The 19,855-nt window shown below is 46.0% G+C and overlaps 1 protein-coding gene across 12 annotated transcripts; it reads right to left on the bottom strand.

Moving 5' to 3' along the window:
* Positions 1-983: 983 nt before the first annotated feature.
* Positions 984-9,961, bottom strand: DIRAS3 (DIRAS family GTPase 3). 12 transcript variants are annotated; one of them, XM_039483386.1, is made up of 3 exons: positions 8,394-8,549; positions 5,087-5,212; positions 984-2,360 (listed from the first exon to the last, which is right to left on the bottom strand). In XM_039483386.1, the coding sequence occupies exon 3, from the start codon at positions 2,268-2,270 to the stop codon at positions 1,674-1,676; it is 597 nt and encodes a 198-aa protein (XP_039339320.1). In that variant the 5' UTR covers positions 2,271-2,360; positions 5,087-5,212; positions 8,394-8,549; the 3' UTR covers positions 984-1,673. The 12 variants fall into 12 exon arrangements, with proteins under 12 accessions (XP_039339320.1, XP_039339321.1, XP_039339323.1 ...); XM_039483387.1 differs by lacking the exon at positions 8,394-8,549 and adding an exon at positions 5,624-5,811; XM_039483389.1 differs by lacking the exon at positions 8,394-8,549 and adding an exon at positions 5,624-5,811 and having other exon boundaries at positions 5,087-5,151.
* Between the last annotated feature and the right edge of the window lie 9,894 nt (positions 9,962-19,855).

The following is a 19,855-nucleotide window of genomic DNA, read 5'->3' as shown; positions in this document are numbered from 1 at the left end:
TGGACACAACGTGATTTAGCCTCATTCTCGTTAAAATAGCTTTACTGATTTGCAGACAGTGGATCAAGGCTGCATATGCAGAAGGATACTACAAAGAGCCAGGGGCACAATTACAAACACTTGTCAGAGACAGAAAAAAAGGGGAGGGATGGCATATAAATTGACTGGGACTCTTGTTCAAGTTCAGAAAAAAATAAAAATAAAAAAAAAATTCAGAGATCAGGATGTTCCCGTAAACTGAAAACGTTTATCCAAGAATAACTGGTCATGGGCTTCAACTAAAGCCAGGACAATTTAGAATAGACAGAAGAAAAATCTTTATAGCTATATAAAAGCAGCATCAGTGGTAGTATGCAAAGCTGGATTTGCAGTTCAAAACGGTAGGTTGGGTTGACAAAATAACCGGCCTCACTGCAGCCAATAATATACCTGTGCTTGGAGTTACCTGATCTTCTCTATAAGAACTCAGGCCATCTCTCTTTAGGGTGATGAAAGGGAAAGGCCACTGGCCTAGGAGTCAGACAGACTGAAATCTGTTACCTCAGAGACCGTGATAATGTGGCCCATATCACACATATGAGGCAGACTTAAGCAAGTCACTTCACCTCTATGCTTCAATTTCCCCAGCAGTTCCACAGAGATTGTAAAACTTGTTCACGTTTGTGATGTGCTTTGAAATCTATGGCTGAAGAATGCTATATACAGTGCAAAGCATTATTTCAGTTGTTGGTGCTCAGCTATGCAATAAGAGGCAAGTTAGCAGACAATTTCTGTTAGTAACTATGCTACATAAGTGCCTGATCTTCTGGGGTTATGAGCTCTCTCCTCTCCAGCTGTAGTCAAGATACTGAGGATGCTTCCCACTGTACAGGATTGGGCCCCTAGGCACAACACAGCAAGAAAGACAAAGGGAATTAACCAAGTTACGGGGTGCAATGGAAATGAGTATTGTTGGCAAGAAAAAAGCCCAGCAAACAAACTAATTACATGCAGGAATAACTTTAATAAGTCACATAGCTGTAAAATATCAGTAGCTGCATAACAATACATAAATTTAATTTTTATTATGAAACAACAAGCATGTCTTTGGTAAGCCAGTCAGTCTCTCCCCAAATATCTACATATCTGAAAAATTGTGTGTTTGTTCCTTCGTAATAAGACACCCTAACTTTGTGAAAGATTTGCTGCGGTCACTACATTTCTGAAAACATTTTTCCTTGAAGTATATACACACTGTAGGCAAAACAGGATTTTTGTTTCAGGCTAATACATAATCTGAGAATATTTAAAAACTAATATATACTCAGGGATAACAAAGATGATTTATGCCTCTATTAATACATTCCGGTATTTTGATCTTGTTTGTAAACTTTTTTGTTCAAAATCTGGACTGTTGTGTAATGGCTAACACTGGACATTCCATTTGCTTAAAAAGACACATTAAAAAAAACAAAACAACAAAAAAAAAACAGTGTCTTTAATCATTGACTTGGAAATGACCCAATTGAGTTATCAGAGAGAAACTATAGGCTTCAAACCCTATTTATTCTTCTTGGATTTCTAGGGAATGCCTATGAGCAGACTGTTTCCACTTTACATGAGAATATTCTGAGAGAAAGTCCATGCTCTTATTACATCATGCAGTGATCCGGCTCCAGCCATTCAAGGTATACTCACATAACAGAACACTTGCCTTTCAGTTTATCCTTCTTTTTCTGCTGCTTGGATTTCTTCCCATCCACCTGGAGACTGACAGTTCTTCTCTTCTCCAGATTCAAGAGTTCTTGGAAGAGCTCCTGTACATTGTAGTTCATTTTAGCAGATGTCTCCATGAAGGAACACTTCCACTTGCTAGCTAAGGCTTCCCCTTCACTGGCATCCAGTTCCCTCTGGGTCTCATCACTCTTGTTACCAACCAACATTATTGGAATCTTTTGGATATCCCCTTTGATCTGACAAATCTGATCATAGATTGGCTGAAGTTCTTCCATGGACTGCCTGCTGGTGACCGAGTACACCAAGATGAAAGCATGACCTTTGGAGATAGACAACCTCTGCATAGCAGGGAACTGATGGCTGCCAGTGGTATCTGTAATCTGAAGGGTGCAGATGTTCTTATCACAGCTGATCACTTGTCTGTAAGTGTCCTCAATGGTAGGGATGTAGGTTTCCCTGAAAGTTCCCCTTACAAAGCGAAGGACCAAGGAGCTTTTACCAACCCCTGCAGCTCCAAACACAACCACCCTGTAATCATTGCTTTGTTCTGGCATGTTTGCTCTGATGTGACCCAAGAAGTGAGGAAGGTCTGAATTGCAAATGCCCAGGTTTCTTGAGTTTACATGCCCTTATGCAGAGACGACCTGCAGAGAGGAAAAACAAAGGGAAAAAGAAAAACAACAACTCATCATTCACAGTACACAAGAGGTTTTGCTATGCCGATAAATACACCCCCTCCTCTCATCCTTCATCTCTCTGCTGTATTACAAAGCCAAGTCAAATCCCCACGGCACACGTCCCATACACAGCATCATATTGAAAGTGAAAACTGTAATTCACCTGTGGCCACCAGCTCCAATATCCGGAGAAACGAGATAAAAATCACCCATCAGAGCTAAGATCAGGCAGCTTCTCTCATTAAAGTTCTTCTGTGCCCAAGCAACAGAGCCCCGCAGCACTTAGCTCCCCTGCAGCTGGTGCAGAGGCTCTGCTCCTGCTGCCTACACCAATCCCAGCGACAGGCTCCCTCACTTCCCACCTTTTGTCCGATGCTAATCCGGGATGTGTGTGTTTGTTTCTCTCTCTAGTTTTTGTGCACTCTCCCACGCTGGCTCTCTCGCAGAGCAACAGGCAGCACAACCTGGCCATCACCTCTAATGATGGATCTAAGCTAATGCAATATTTCAGCTGTTGGTACAATCAGTGAGGCATGCAGGCATGAGAATCACGCACTCGGGTCATCTATAACCAGGAGTGGCTGCATCATCAGTCCCCTTCAGAAAAAAGGGGTAAGGGGGATCTTCCTGGATCCTGCTGATTTTTGCATCCAAGCCCCCCTCAATTGGACCAGCAAAATAAAAAAAATCTGTCCCAGAAAGCCTGAACCCCCACACATCCTGGCACAACAGACTCCCAAAGCCCAGATCCAGTACCTGGACTCTGCTAGATCCAGCCACATTTTGGCTCCTACCTTCAAATTCTACTGCATAAATAGAGAACAAGGATAGAGGTACTTCTTACACCAGAAAGAAAGTCCAGATACACCACAGAGCAACAGCAGGACAGCTATCCAGAGCTGGCACTTGGTTCCTGTTAGATCTAGCCAATTTTTGCCCCCGACCATGAAAATTCCACTGGTCAAGTATATCAGCAGAACGTGTGTGAGAGTTTTATTCTGATGGAATCATTTAAAGCTACAGAGGTGAATTGTGGTATTAAAAGGAAAAAAATACAGCCTTCACCCCCACCCAGTACCCAGTCAAGCCACCAAGCCTTGATATTTCCCAGTTTAGGCTCTGGTGCTTTGATTTTGCTGCTGATAAAGAAATAATACCCTGTTTAGTTAGGGGGCGGGGCTGGCTGGAGATGCAACTTGCATGGCTGATCATTTATGGGACATCACAGACTGGAGGATGTTTCCAGCACTCTATTTATTTAGAATACATAGATCTAATTTTGTTGCTATTTCAATGGTATGTTTACAGAGTTCTACAGAGTTGTGAAATGTGCATTTTCACCACCATTTTGGCAATAGGATAGGTAAGGATCCAGATTATGCTGGTGATGTAGGGGAAGGTGCATATATATAGTAAGTGTGAGTAGAAGGACTGGGGAGTATGCAGCCAAAAGTTATCCAGATTCACAAAGAGACTGGTGCCAAATTAGAGAATTGCAGTTTTCTTGAAGGAGGATATCTTGGGAAGAATAGTGAGAGCTACACCCGCTCTGTTTTGATGGTACAATTTCTGGGTTTGTAGCCAAAAGTTGGCAGGATCCCTGGATGCAAGTTTTTGCATCAAGGTCTGGATTTGTTAAAGGTACAGAAAAAGCAGTGATATGTTCTCCACTTACATGGTAGATTTTGAAGGATTGGGGCCCAAAATTGGCAGCATCCAGGTGGGTTTTGCAGAACAGTTGCACCAGGATGTGTCCTGGTCTGGGTGTTTTGGTGGCAGGAAAGTAGCTATTTTGGTAATACATTTGGGGGTGTAGCAGCAAATATCCAGGGCTGCCCGGGAGGGGAGGGGGGAAGTGGGGCAATTTGCCCCATGCCCTGGGCCCCACAGGGGCTCCCACAAGAATATAGCATTCTATAGTATTGCAACTTTTTTTTATGGAAGGGGCCCCCGAAATTGCTTTTTCCCAGGCCCCCTGAATCCTCTGGGCGGCCTCGCCAATATCAGCAAGACCTAGCCAGCTCCATCTTTCACACACTTATCTGCCACATTCGAGCCCCAAACATGCACCACTCTCACCCCCTCCACTCCCCAACTGTAGAGCAGACACAACAAGTGCTCCCAGCTCCAGACAAGCAGCTTCCTCCCAGGCAAGTCACATTGGTACTGTTCAGCAATCAAGCTCCATATGCAGGAGAAAGTGGTAGCCCCAGGCCCTCCCAAAGCCAGGAGGGAGCAAGCAACAGCACCACTGCTGGTTTTTTGATGAGTAATAAGATTATTGCAGTGCAGCTGAAGACAGCACAGGGCTTTAGCAACAGCCAATGAAAGCAGCCCCCTTTCCTCATCCAAGCTTCAGCACAGAATAAATATGTATATGAATCTTTACCTCATTCTTGTGCTCTTCCAAAAAGCCAGCTAGCGCAGGGGCAGCCTGGTGTGGAGCTGGCACTCAATGGAAATACAAATTCCACTGTTGTACTTGTACCCGATGGAGAGCAGAGGCTGGGAAGCACCACTGCACCGAGGGAGAGGGCAGGCGTGGCTCCCCCTGTGCAGCAGCCCTAAAGCCAGCCTCCAAATCTGCCCTTGCTGGCAGCCCTGCTCCGCCCTGGCAGCTGGGCCGCTCTGGCACACCTGCCCCAGCAACTGCCTAGCTGTATTTCCAAGGTGATGGAGCCACACAGACTCACCCCTGCTTGCAGTCACCCTGTATTTCATTCAGTTTTTCCGGGAGTGGAACATCCCATTCATGCAGCTGGAGTGGAATAATAATAGTTAAAGGAGCCAAGTCTTCCACTGGAGGGTTATCATTTTGTCTGGGGAAAAACAGCCTGGATTTATTAGAGCACTCTTCCAAAGCCAAACACAGTGCTTAGTGCTAGAAGCAGCAGCTCTGTATAATGCAGATGCTAGCAGGGCTTTCCTCTGAGGTAGACTGTTGTCTTTAATGTCAAAACACCTGACTTGAGTCTAGCAAAGTGTTTCTCAGCCAGATCCAAAACCAATATTGTTATTCATTTCTTATTTGTGCCCAAGTACTTCTCCCAGCAGTGGCTAGATCTTTTCCAAATTCTTTTCACACCTTTTACTATCCCGTGGGTGAAAAAATCAGTGTACTCCTAAATAAAAAATCATTTTAAAAAATGAAGCCAACACTGGAATTGTAGGTACAAATACTACACATTAGAGGGACCAGCCCCCCACCCACCCCACTGAACTGAAATCACCTGCTGTTAAGACTGGAGATGCTCTCCTCCTTTCAGAGCATCACAATGTTTAGCCAGAAACTTCCTGACATTCTGCACAGATATCTTGTTCAGGACAAACAGTCCAAGACACTCTCTAGTAGATCATCAGTTCAAGGAAGCTATGCTGCCTTATTAGAGGAGCTCAGGTGTTCTGTCTCCTTATAGTCCCAGCCTCATTGCCTGAGACAGGGCAATTTAACCTTGTTATCTAGGCAGGACCAGTTTCCCAACCCATCACATGCAGCTGTGCTGATCTTCATTATAAAAAGGCTTTTCCGAGCACTTCTTTATACTAACAAACAGTGGGAGAAGATTTTCCTATATTTAGTTGTGCAGTGTGGTACTGCTTCTTCCTGACCTATGGTTATTTATTTGTATTTTAAAAGCAGACAAATTAATTGCATGTCTTCTTCTTGGCTATTTGTTAAAATCTCTGAGCATGTATTGTATAGGGCTGGTGTACATTTGCTTTAGCTAAAAATAGGATTCCTATATTAGCAGTTATTGTATTGTCCCCACTGAATGGAGGTTGTTTCCATAGAACTATTCCAATTCAATATAATCTTTTCCCCTCATACGTGTAAGAGAAAGGAAATTCCTAATTTTGTTTCAGGATAAATTTTCATTTGGAGTTTTACTTATTTCGATTAGCAAAAGGACCTATCAAAGTGCTAGGTCACAGGTGCCTTGTTATAAGTTCTAAAAAAACCCAAGACTACACTTTTTCATTGGAGCCATTTCCTGTCGCAACAATGGAAACTACATCTGCGTAGCTGTCTGTGCCCCCTGTGACAGTTTGAAGGATATGTCTGTGGCCAATTATGAATTCCTCTCTTTTATAACTGACATGTAACATTTGCTTTTAACAACTCTCTGCCAGCAGTCCCACCTGGGGCTGCAGCATGGAAAATCCCAAGGGAAAGACAGGAATAGAGAAGAGGTGTCATTTATTTAAAAAGTGACATGCTCTCTAGCAAGGGCAGCCATTTCATTACCAGAACCAGAAGAGTCAACAGGAGGAGTGGAGGCAGGAGGGACCTGGCCTCCCTGAAGGACCTGGACCAAACCCCAAGATTCACAAAATGGGGACACAAGATTTCCAAGACTAAGTAGGGATTGTGTTCAGAAGACTGTTGTTGTGCCTAAGTTTATCTCTCTGGTGGTGTCTAAGAATAAAGCATGAGTGTGTTTAAGAAGTTCCTTTGCAAAGCCCGTGGTTCCTCGCTTTAATGCTCATGTGGTTTCCAAAGAGTTAGACTATACACCGGAGTGTACTCGAGGGTGGATTGCTGAAGGGAGCATGTATAAACTATTGGGGGGACTCAGAAGGGCTGAGACACTAGTTCAAGAGTAGCTGGCTGTGTGGCAGGGGCCTACTACCAAGACATGAGGCCTAGAGGGTGTGTGGAGTAACCCAGAGCTAGGAGCAGTAATCACCCACTATCCAGGCCCAGGGAGTTTAGGAGGACATGGTTCCAATGGTTTCCATCCTTGTGTGATTAACATTACTAGACTCTGACTTCAGCTGCTTCAGTGCCTGCTGCCACCTATTCCAGTGTGTATGCATATATCTAACCCACAATGGAGCTTGGATGTCCTGAACCTGGCAGGCTGCAGTTTGTTTTTGGAGGGGTTTCCTGGTGGATTAAAGCAGACTGACGGGAACGTAAGTGATGGCAGTGCAGTGGATACTGCCGAAGCCCATCATTAATACTGGTCTCTTATTTAGCAGCTTTTCATTCACACATCTCAAAGCATTTCATAAAGGAAAGCAAGGCCCCTAATGCCTTTTACAGCTGGAGAAACTGAGGCACCAGGAGGGGAAGTGACTTGCCTAAAGTCACACAGCAGATCAGTGGCAGAGCCGGGAATGGAACCCAAGTCTCCTGAGGCTTGAGCCACGGGAGGATGAAGACTCTTCATTAGGGGAGCCTAGAATAGGGTGACTAGACAGCAAATGTGAAAAATCGGGATAGGGGTTGGGGGGGGGGGTTGGAAATAGGAGCCTATATAAGAAAAAAAGACCCCAAAATCAGGACATCTGGTCACCCTAGCCTAGTCCATCACAACAGTCTGAGCACATTACTGTTATGAACGCCAGGGTTGGGATCTGCTACCATAGAGACAATACATATGCAGCATATACATGGAACTGATTGACTATAATGTCTCCCAATCTGACCCTTAGACCGTCAATGGAAATTTTTTCGTAACAAATATCATAACCAGGTATTTATAGGATAGAGTCTGAAGAGTCACTGTAGAGATGCAACAGTGTTTCCAAAAGTCTACAAGGACATTATCATCATGCTTTATAAACAAGTGTTCATGGCCTGACTTTCCATTCTCACCTCCCCCAAACTGCTCAAATAGCCCTTATTTCTCTCGGATACCACACCAGTAGGCATCTGGATTTTTTCCACTTTAAAATATATATATTTGACACTCCTCTGTCTGCACCTCCAAGCACATCTTGTCTATGTCTATCTTCAATCGTCAGCTCTCCAAGGAAGGGACTGTCTTAACATGTGTCTCATACATAGCGGAGCCCATTGATGGTTCTTAACAAATAACGGCTCCTCTATCAGCATATGATGTCAAATAACCTGTGGTTTAAAAAAGGCTAGTTATTACTTTACACTCTAGTCTTATAAACGAGACATTACTGAGCATCGCTGAAGTGTGACTAACAGCTGATACAAGTACACCTCTTGATGACTTGGGGAGAAGGAAACATCCTTTGGTTTACCTGATACAGCTGCTCCTTGCAGGTCACAAGCCTCCTAGTTGCAGAAAATGTTGGATATACTCACAAGTCCCTCCACCAGCTACAGGACTCTGCTAGTTAGTTAAGTCTACAGAATGAGATCATAATCCCTGCTCCAGCACCTATAAACTAGTGGTGTAGAGTAGGGTGGGCTGACCTTTTAAAGGCATACGGAGCCAGGGAGCAGTAAATGCTGACCTAAGGAGAGGCCCAGCAGGCACATGTTGGGAATCAGTGGGTCCAGCTAAGCAGCAGCAAATGATTGGCTTGTATTCCCAGCTGGAAGATATAAGTGAGGACCTAGCCCCATAAAAGAGAAATACCTTTGTAAGTGTTAGAATGTTGTAAGCGGGTCCTGGGACTCCCTTGAGGTTAAGGAGGGCTGTGAGCCATGAGCTAGTGAGGTGTAGAGGACCCAGCAGTATCATTCCAGGTCAGGACACTCACTTTTTGGGGAGGGAGGCTTTTATGTAGCAGAAGAATAAAGAACCTATATTGAGTTTGGTGTGGCTAACTGTTGTGTCCCCCACAGACCCACCAGCCTATGAGAGCCATCCATAGCAGCATAAAGCCCCAGTTTTAGGGAGGGGGGAATTTCCCCAGTGCAAGACCCGCTAATGATAAGTGAAAGGCTATTCTCTGAGGACCACCTTTCAAGCTCTGACATGAGGGGTGCTGTAATAATTGGGCCTATACATTTACCTTAATTGTGAGCTCAATTATGAAAAAGGAAGTGAAGTTCATAAAATGCCAAAATAACCTATAACCATATCTTTTGATAGGGAAAAACTGTAAAAAGAAAACAAAAAAGTAGGTTAATCCAAACAAAAAGGACTATTGATATAAGGGCCAGTTCACCTTGAGTGGTCCCTTGAAGTATGTATAACTACTTATGCTAAACAATTTTTTCCACCTTGTATTGTACTCTGAGTGTCACAGCTCATTTCCCAGACCTGAAAGCTGAGTAGCTCAAAAGCTTGTTTCTCTCCTGAAGAGAAGTTGGTCCAAAAAAAGATATTTTCACCCACTTTGTGTGTCTAATATCCGGGGAGCAACATGCTGTAACGATGCGGTTCTGGCGGGACCCAACTGAGAGTGCCAATTCAGGACAAATTGCTTAAACAGGGCAGTTATGGCCCAAGGCTGGGGGTTTTTCCACCTCTAAGGAAAACCAAACCAGCCAGCCAGAGGACTTTGGTCTCACCCCACTGGCTGATCACAAGTCACACAAGCAATTCCCTTAGACACTCCAGTTTCCCAGTATCACCACCAGTTCCACTCGTCATGGGGATGAATGGTTATAAAAACCAAACACCCCAATAAAAGAAAACAGTTCTCTCCATCCCAAAGAATCGAGCCCCAGACCCAGGTCAATATACAAATCAGATCTTACCCACAAATCATGCTGTTGCTAATCCTTTGGAATCTAAAATCTAAAGGTTTATTCATAAAAGGAAAAAGATAGAGATGAGAGCTAGAATTGGTTAAATTGAATCAATTACATACAGTAATAGCAAAAGTTCTTAGTTCAGGCTTGTAGCAGTGATGGAGTAAACTGCAGGTTCAAAACAAGTCTCTGGAGTACATCCCCCGCTGGGATGGGTCATTCAGTCCCTTGTGTAGCGCTTCCATTTGTAGCAAAGTCCCTCCAGAGGTAAGATGCAGGATTGAAGACAAGATGGAGATGAGGCATCAGCCTTTTATAGTCTTTTCCAGGTGTCAGAACACCTCTTTGTTCTTACTGTGGAAAATTACAGCAAAATGGAGTCCGGAGTCACATGGCAAGTTCCTGCATACTTTGCTGAGTTATAAGGTGTATCTGCCTTCTCTCAATGGGTCAATTGTGTAGCTGATGGTCCTTAATGGGCCATCAAGCAGGCTAGGCAGAGCTAACACCAACCTGTCTGGGATGTTACCCAGAAACATAGCATAAATTTGAAATACAGACAGTATATAACCAATATTCATAACTTCAACTACAAAAATGATACATGTATACTGTGACAGACCCAAACCAGTGGGGTACAGGAGTCTGGTAAAGGGCAAATATACTGGTCACTGGATGAGTAGTTTTCTGCTCCCTGAGTGACCAGAGCAGGGGCTGCACTAGAGTAATCAGGAACCTGCTAGAACCAATTAAGGCCGACAGGCTAATTAGAACACCTGCAGCCAATCAAGGCAGGCTAATCAGGGCACCTGGGTTTAAAAAGGAGCTCACTCCAGTCAGGCAGAGGGGAGTCAGAGGAAGCATCACCACAGAGTACAAGTGTTATTAGACACCAGGAGGAAGGTCCTGTGGTGAGAATAAAGAAGGTGTTTGGAGGAGGTCAAGGGGAAGTAGCCTAGGGAGTTGTAGCTGTCATGCAGCTGTTACAGGATGCGCTATAGTCAGCTGTGATCCACAGGGCACTGGGCTGGAACCTGGAGTAGAGGGAGGGCCTGGGTTCCCCCCAAACCTCTCAACTCCTGATTCAACACTGGAGGAGTTGACCCAGACTGTGGGGAAGATCACTGAGGTGAGCAAATCTGCCAATAAGTGCAGGACCCACCAAGGTAGAGGAGGAACTTTGTCACAATACAGATGGCATAATTACAACCAGCAACCTATAACCTGGTCTCAGACACCTCATTTGACCCCCTTTATACAAGATTTGGTGCCACTACAGGACTTTGGTTGCAACCATGGTCTATATGGGCCCAGTTCAAATCAATAACATGGCACATGCCTGTGATGGCATTGCATAAGGTATAAGTGGAAACATAATTGTGAAATGTGGAAAGAGTGATTTTTGCATAGGGATTATTGCAAAAAAGAGCAGGCTGGCTACCTACATGTCCAAGAAGTTTGTAGAATGACCAGAACCAGGTTGGTAGACAGATACTTGGACATGGCTGAAGAATGAGTGTGAGAGGTTAAGACGACATCCCCTTTAAAGGAGAATTAGATATGCCATGGTGATAGACATTTGACTTCAGTAGTGCTTGAGACAGGCAGACTATTATTAATGCATTAAAGTTATATGGATGTTTTAATGCTCTGGAAAAGCGAGAAGGGTTTAACTTTTAAAATAGATGTGACAGCTTTGGTTGTTTGAGTCTTGCTGATGGAATCATTCAGCTGTTCAACATGTACAGGACAAACATATAAAAGACATCTTTTGAGAGAGATTTTCAGGGTATGGGGTGAAATGAGGTTCCAGGGATATAATTTCCTTCTAATTAAAAGGAGTGGTGCCCCTAAAACAGGATGCATCATGTTGCAGATATAACCCCCATCAATCTAATATTTATATTAGCACAATGGGAATTGCATCCACATCTCAGAGAATTTGGCTCCAGTGTGGCTCATGTTCCAGCAGTCATGGCTGGGCTCCATTTCCACCAGCAGGGATGGCAAACTAACTACTGTGCTGCTCAAGGTTTAAATAAAAGGCAATCAGTCTCAGTGTAAGGCCAAATCATTCCTGAAGTTTTAATAAGGATTGTTCTCTTGCTGTTTCCCAGCAGCATTCCCCACCAGGATACTCTCTCCTCTTCTGACAGCCTTTCCTCCTATCACATTACTGTTCAAAGGGCTAGCAACCAGCCATGGGGTTTATAAACCTGTGCTCAACAAACCATGTGCAGCACAGTCAGTAATGCAGGACAATCTTGTAAAGGCAACTATAGACAAAAAACCTGGCACAGCTGAAGATACAAATCAGCTGATGCATATGATGCATCCCAGGATATGAAAGGAATTACCGGTAGCTAGTGAACCTCCAGTCCCAACAAGAAGTGTTTTTGACAAATCTTGGAACAATGGGAAAGCACAAAAGGACTTGAGGAAAAGCACATTTCCAATTTTCAAAACTACTAATCACTTTCAAAAAGGAGAGACAGATTAACCTGACAATTGTGTCCCCATAAATCTCACTCCTGTCCCCAGGAAAATAATTGAATGAATAATATGCCGTGAGTGGGCAAATCACTGAATAGGTAAATAGTAATAATTCAGAGGGCACTGTAGAGTCATGAAGAATAAATCTTGCCAGAAAAATCTGACTAAATTTGTAACTATTTAAAAAAAGGGTGTGGGGAGAGTGGCAAAAGAGAAAGTAGATGCCTTCCATATTCATTTGGAGAATAAAGCCTTAAATATTGCATTTCACAAAATGTTAAATGAAAAATTAATTCACCTTGGCTTATCAGAACAAGGGCATAGATCCATAGATTTTAAGGCCAAAAGGGACCATTAGATCATCCAGTCTGACTTCCTGCGTATCACAGGCCATAGAATTGCATCCACTTACACCAGTATTGTGCTTGGCTGAAGCATATCTTCTAGGAAGGATCCAGTCTTGATCTGACGACTTCAGGAGATGGAGAATCTACCATTTCCCTTGACTGGAATTGGATTAGAAACTATATTCTGGACCCCAACATAATGGAAAATGACAAAGTGTCAATGTGGAAAGAGGTGTCTGGAGGAGCCTTACCAGGATCAATTTTAGGTATAGGATAAAATTTTCTAAAGTGCCTAAGGAACTTATGCACCAAAGGGTATATCGACAATACAAATGCTACAGCTGTAGCATAGACATTTGTTAGTGTGACTAAAGGGATTTTTCTGTCCTATAGTAAATCCGTCCCCTCACTACACAGTAGTGAGGTTGACAGAAAAATTCTTTTGTTGAGCTAGCAATGTCGACGCTGGTGGCTTAACTATGTCTCTCAGGGTGTGAATTTTTACACCCCGGAGCAACGTAGCTAGGCCGAACTAAATGTTAGGTTTAGACCAACCTTAAGTCTCATTTTCAAAAGTGACTGACACTTAGGAGCATAAGTTCCATTGCTTTAAACTGAGACTTAGATGCCAAAGTGCCTAAATCACTTTTGAAAATTGGACTTAGGTTCTTAAGTCACTTAAGTGCTTTTGAATTGCTTTGGCACCTTTTCTTACTTAAAGTCTTCATTGATATATAGAGAGGAGTCAATGGAGTTATGCCAGGTTACACCAGCTGAGGACCTGATCCTAAAATAAAATTGTGAATCTCACTCATTGGAAACAGGTAACCAAAATATATAGCATATGCCTTGGCATGAAGGATAGTCTGGCAGGTACTGGCTAGTGATGCCAATTCATTTAAAAGCACCTGATGTTTCCTCAAGGCAACCCCTCCTCTAACATGCAGAGATGCAATTGTTACCAGCGCTCACATCAGCCCACTGCAGAATTAGTGCACATTAAGAAACAGTTTTACTGTGTGCTCCCCTTCATTAAAAAAGCTGATTTCCCCCACAGTTCTGCATGGATCTGTTGCAGCTGATTGATAGTTTGTCTACCAGCAACTTGACTAAAAACATGAATATTTCAAAGCTCATTAGAGGATTTAGCCATGCAGCTCCCATTCATTCAATGGATGGTATAGGCTAAATTCCCTCGACAGCTTTGAAACATCTCATCCTTAAGTCTTCCTTTATCCCATGTCATAGGCTTTTGGAGGCTGCATTTCTTTTCAGGCTCAATAAATAAAATTGCCAGACTATTTATTACAATAGTGCCTGGGGGCCAATGCAGAATGGCCATTGTGTTAGGTGCTGTACAACCACAGAGGAAGATGTGGTTCCCTGCCACAAGGAGCTTACAATCTAACCAGACATTGGTTAGAGGCTAGGATTATAACAGTGGGATGGTCTGCAAGTGACATGCTAGTGCCACAACTTCGGTTGTTTCTGTCACTTTAGCTATTTAAATCTTTCAGGTGAGGTTTGTTAGGAGGGGATTAGCTAATTGGAAAGACAAAAGGAGGAAGGAGTTTGGAGCCAACAGCACAGGGGAGAGAATATTCAGCATGAAAGCTGCAGAAAAGGGTCTGACAACACTGTTAGTGTCCATCAGTCTCTGGTTAAACTGCTTCTGCAGCTGCTCTGCTAGCTTTAGCCTCTGGCTCATTCCACCCTGCAGATTCTTTCCCATAGGTCACATGGCTGGAGGGAGAGAGGTGGGTGCCACACTAGTGGCCCCAGATATTGTAAGTAGGTTTCATTTTGGTACAAAGTCACACCCCTTGACTCTCACTGATTTCAATGAGAGCAGAATGGGGCACATATTTGTGCTTACCACACCGGGGTTCCTTGATGGGCTCAGCATGGGTGTCTAGTACACACGGACTCCAAGCAGCACCTGTTCCCATTTTGTCTAGGAGATCTTGAAAAAAAGAGTTCATTTCTAGCCACTGCGGCGGAGGAGGTTTTGCTACCACCTGTGCCTGACTAATTCAAAAAAAACCCCCCAAAAAAAAACAACAGTCCTCTTTGCAGTTGTGGCAAACAGAGCTGACTCAGCCAGTGACTCAGAGATGGGAGGAGTGGATGCAGCACTGCTAGCAGATGTGCCTCAGGTCTCATTATCTGAGCTAGTTATGTAGGAGGAGGGTTGTTATTAGTGCTACAGAACCTCTCACTCCTTCCTGCAGCTATTGTTGGGGGTTCCCCTCACCATGCAGGTGCTGCTGATTAACCAGCGTAACTCTTCTGCTGGGTGAGGTAATCAGCAATAAGGGCTGGGTTCAATATCTAGAGGTGCCTCTTAATAATACAAAACAGGACTGGCTCGAGACCCTACCCAGTAATTGGGGAAACCTGAACCCTTGGGCCCCTTTAAGAGACACTACTTCACCACTCAGAATCACTGAGTCTAAGGCCTGGTCTACACTAGGACTTTAAGTCAAATTTAGCAGCATTAATTTGAACTAACTGCTCAACCGTCCACACCAGGAAGCCATTTAATTCGAACTAGAGGGCTCTTTAGTTCGAATTTGGTACTCCACCCCGACAGGTGGAGTAGCGCTAAATTCGACATGGCTAGCTCGAATTAGGCTAGGTGTGGATGCTAATCGAACTTAGTAGCTCCGGGAGCTATCCCACACTGCACCACTCTGTTGACGCTCTGGACAGCAGTCCGAGCTTGGATGCTCTGACCAGCCACACAGGAAACGACCCGGGAAAATTTGAATTCCTTTTCCTGTCTGGGCACTTTGAATCTGACATCCTGGTTGGACATCGGGGCGAGCTCCGCAGCACCTGCAACGATGCAGAGCTCTCCAGCAGAGGAGTCCGGGCAATCCAAGAATAGAAAGAGGTCCCCAGCATGGACTGACCGGGAAGTCATGGATCTGATCGCTGTGTGGGGCGAGGAGTCTGTGCTCTCGGAGCTGCGCTCCAACAAGCGGAATGCAAAGACCTTCGAGAAGGTCTCCAAAGCCATGATAGACAAAGGATACAGCCGGGATGCGATGCAGTGCCGCGTGAAAGTCAAGGACCTGAGACAAGGTTACCAAAAAGTCAGAGCGGCAAACGGACGCTCCAGAGCACAGCCCCAGACATGCCGCTTCTACGAGGCACTGCATGCCATTCTCGGTGGGTCTGCCACCACTGCCCCACCAGTGACCGTGGACTCTGAGGATGGCATAGTGTACCTGGACAGTTCCTCGGCGATGTTCGCCGATGGGGAAGATGAGGAAGGGTTTGTGGAGGACGGCGCAGGCGACAGCGAACACAATACCGCTTGCCCTGACAGCCAGGATCTCTTCATCACCCTCACAGAGATCCCCTACCAACCGTCCCCGCCCATTAACCCGGACTCAGAATCAGGTGAAGGATCAGGCGGTAAGTGCTATAAACATGGAAACATTTATTTTTTAAAAAACAGGTATAGAAAAAATAGAAATACTATATAAAAAATGTTCAATGTCAAACTATATAAATAGTAGGTCCACACATATAGGGATTGAACAATAATCCTCTTGGGACAGTTCAACAAAGCTCTCAGAGAGCTTCTCGAAAAGCCTCCGCAGGAGGTTCCTGGGGAGAGGTGCCTTATTGGGTGCTCCGTGGAAGCACACTCTTCCGCGCCAGGACATCCTAATGTAGAGAGGAATCATCGCCTCCACCAGCATTGCTGCATATGGTCCTGGTCTGTGCAGGGCTTCCCTTATCATCCGCTCTTTCTGACTACGAGTGACCCGCCTCAGGGTGATGTCGTTCTGGAAAGGCTGCATCTAAGTAGGGCAATTAGTGTATTGTTACTATTGTTAATGGTTTAACATTAGGTTGCATAACAACGACCCTCGCTTAACAGCCACATGCTGGAGGCCACAGAGAACAAGCATACATTGATCTTTCCCGTGCACTGGCGGGAGGGGCTGGAAAAGGCTCAGCCTTTCTGCTTTCCAGATTGCCTTTAGCAGGAGAGCACAGCTATCCACTAACTGATAAGCATTATCTACTTTAAGGCTTACCAGGACTGTCTGCAAAACGGATTCAGCTGTCTCTCCCCACTTGTCCGCTCTCCTGTGCAATGGCGCCGCCAATGAGAGCGTATTCCGAAATCTCGAACTTGTCCTGAGATCTCATGGAACTTGGTGCCCTGTATGGTCTTGTTCAGAGAAACTGACTAGACTGTGTTCACTGTTCGCAAACATGTATCTGTTCAAGGAAATCACTTACTGTTTCCCATCACACAGCTTCTGCTCTTTCCCGGACTGCCCCGGCATCCCCCTCGCAGAGGCTGGCTCAGATTAGGTGGCGAAAGAGAAAGACTAGGGACGAGATGTTCGCGGAACTGATGGCCTGCTCCAGAGCCGAGGCGGCCCAGCAGACCCAGTGGAGGGAGAACATGTCGCAGTACCAGTGCTCACACAGCGAACGGGAGGACAGGTGGCGGCAGGAAGACCAGCAGGCGACTCAAACGCTGCTTGGGCTAATGAGGGAGCAAACGGACACGCTCCGGCGCCTTGTTGATGTTCTGCAGGACCGCAGGCAGGAGGAGAGAGCCCCCCTGCACTGTATCTGCAACCACCCTCCAACGCCAAGAAGTCCTGTCCCCCCCTCACCGAAAATTACAAGACGGAGGGGCAGTAGGGGCCGTGAGAACTGTCACTGCACCACAGCTGAGTGCTAATGTACCACACACCTCTGACGCTATAACTGTGTAGAAGCGCTTCCCTTACAGGATCACCCAGTCCCAAATCCAAGTTTCATCACCCCACTATGTAGTAGATTAATAAAAGCTGTTTGCTGTTGTTCACTCTTTCCGTCACGTCTTTCGTGTCAGAAGACTCTGTGTATGTAGGGGGGGGGCAGGGGATTTATAATTGCACGAGATAGTCTGTACCCTGCTAATGTAGGCTATCGGGGGCAGGATCAACTGCAGGGCACACACAGACTGCAGTCAGTAGTCACCAGGGTCACTCTGTGTGGTGTATGCTGCCCCGGGTCATTCTGTGATGTGTACGCTTGTCCACGGTCCTAGCGCCTGCCACCCCCTAATGTTAAGGCATGCTGCCCTTACCATGCACTTCCACCGTAGGCGCGATCCTCTCCGCTGCCCTGAGCCCCAACAAGAGCCCTCATCCACGGACAGATACTCACCCTTCCCCCACACCCCTCACCCCTTCCTACGCCCAAACCCACAGCCCAGAGCCTGCATCCAAATCCCTATCCAAAGACGGCACCACTCGCCCCTTCCTGCAAACCCACCCCTACATGCACAACCACTTGAAACCATCCCCCACCCCAGAGACCTATGTAGGAGCAGGAGGCTGTCCGTCCTGTATTGTACAAGCGGTCTGTACATCAGTGCACACCGTACCCAGCACAGTATGCATCCATGTTTCAAACCCTGAACAGAAATGCAAAGTAAAAGAAAGATTTATTAATAACTGTTCCGTTTAATTTGTTTTAAAACGTGTTTTGGAAGTGGGGGAAACTTGGAGAACGGGGTATGTAACCGCAGATCTCACTCAACACATAGAGACACAGGCCCAGGATCAGCTTCTCTTAAAATCAAGTGGAGAGTCATAGGTTACCCTGCTCTCTGAGGAAACTTGCTTTCAAAGCCTCCCGGATACACAGCGCTTCCCGCTGGGATATTCTTTCAGCACGGGTGTCTGGCTGAGCGTAAACAGCAGCCAGGCGATTTGCCTCAACCTCCCATCCGGCCAAAAAGGTCTCGCCCTTGCTCTCACAGACATTGTGGAGCACACAGCAAGCAGCAATAACTACGGGGATATTCTTTTCGCTGATATCCGAGTGAGTCAGTAAGCTCCGCCACCTCCCCTTAAGACGTCCGAAAGCACACTCCACCACCATTCTGCACTTGCTCAGCCGGTAGTTGAAGAGTTCCTTCTCACTGTCCAAGGTGCCTGTATAGGGCTTCATGAGCCAGGGCATTAGCGGGTAGGCTGGGTCCCCGAGGATCACTGTAGGCATCTGCACATCCCCAACCGTTATTTTGTGGTCCGGGAAGAAAGTTCCTGCCTGGAGGCGTCTAAACAGACCAGAGTTCCTGAACACACGCGCGTCATGAACCTTGCCCGCCCACCCGACGAAGATGTTGGTAAAACGTCCCCTATGGTCCACCAGTGCTTGCAGCACCATTGAAAAGTAGCCCTTTCGGTTAATATACTGGCTGGCCTGGTGGGCTGGTGCCAGGATAGGGATGTGAGTCCCATCTATAGCCCCACCGCAGTTTGGGAATCCCATCGCGGCGAAGCCATCTATGATGACCTGGACGTTTCCGAGAGTCACTACCTTTGAGAGCAGTTGCTCAACGATTGCGTGGGCTACTTGAATCACAGCAACCCCCACGGTAGATTTGCCCACGCCAAAGTGGTTCGCTACTGACCGGTAGCTGTCTGGCGTTGCAAGTTTCCAGAGGGCTATGGCCACTCGCTTCTGCACACTCAGGGCTGCTCGCATCCGTGTGTCCTGGCGCTTCAGGGCAGGGGCCAGCAAGTCACAGAGTTCAAGGAAAGTGCCCTTACGCATCCTGAAGTTTCGCAGCCACTCTGTTTCATCCCAGACCTGCAGCACTATGCGGTCCCACCAGTCCGTGCTTGTTTCCCGGGCCCAGAATGCCGTTCCACACCATGAACTTGACCCATTGCCACCATGATCTCCACTGCGCGGCGTACCCTGCTTTCTGAGAGGTCTGCGCCACTCTCCTCACTGCGCTGCTGGAGCCTCCTCGCCCGATTTCTCAGCAGCTGACTGTGGAAGAGGTGGACGATAAGGTGCGAGGAGTTGACAACGGCCATAAGTGCAGCGATGATCGCAGCGGGCTCCATGCTCGCAGTGCTGTGGCGTCCACGCTGTAACCGACCAGAAAAGGGCGCGAACAGATTTCCCGCCGGCGCTTTCATGGAGGGAGGGCGTGATTGACGGTTTGATGACGACAGTTACCCAAAACCACCCTCGACACATTTTTTCCCCCAGCAGGCATTGGGAGCTCTACCCAGCATTCCAATGGGCAGCGGGGACTGCAGGAACTGTGGGATAGCTTCACACAGTGCACCGCTTCAAAAGTCGATGCCGGCCCTGTTAATGTGGACTCAGAAATTCGAATTAGTGTATTTACTGTGGATACACAAATTCGACTTCATAAGGTCGAATCCACAAAT

Source organism: Mauremys reevesii, linkage group 8, assembly GCF_016161935.1.
Source record: "Mauremys reevesii isolate NIE-2019 linkage group 8, ASM1616193v1, whole genome shotgun sequence".
NCBI lineage: Eukaryota > Metazoa > Chordata > Testudines > Geoemydidae > Mauremys > Mauremys reevesii.
Note: the sequence above shows the minus strand (reverse complement) of the source record. Positions and strands in the feature narration are given on the sequence as shown.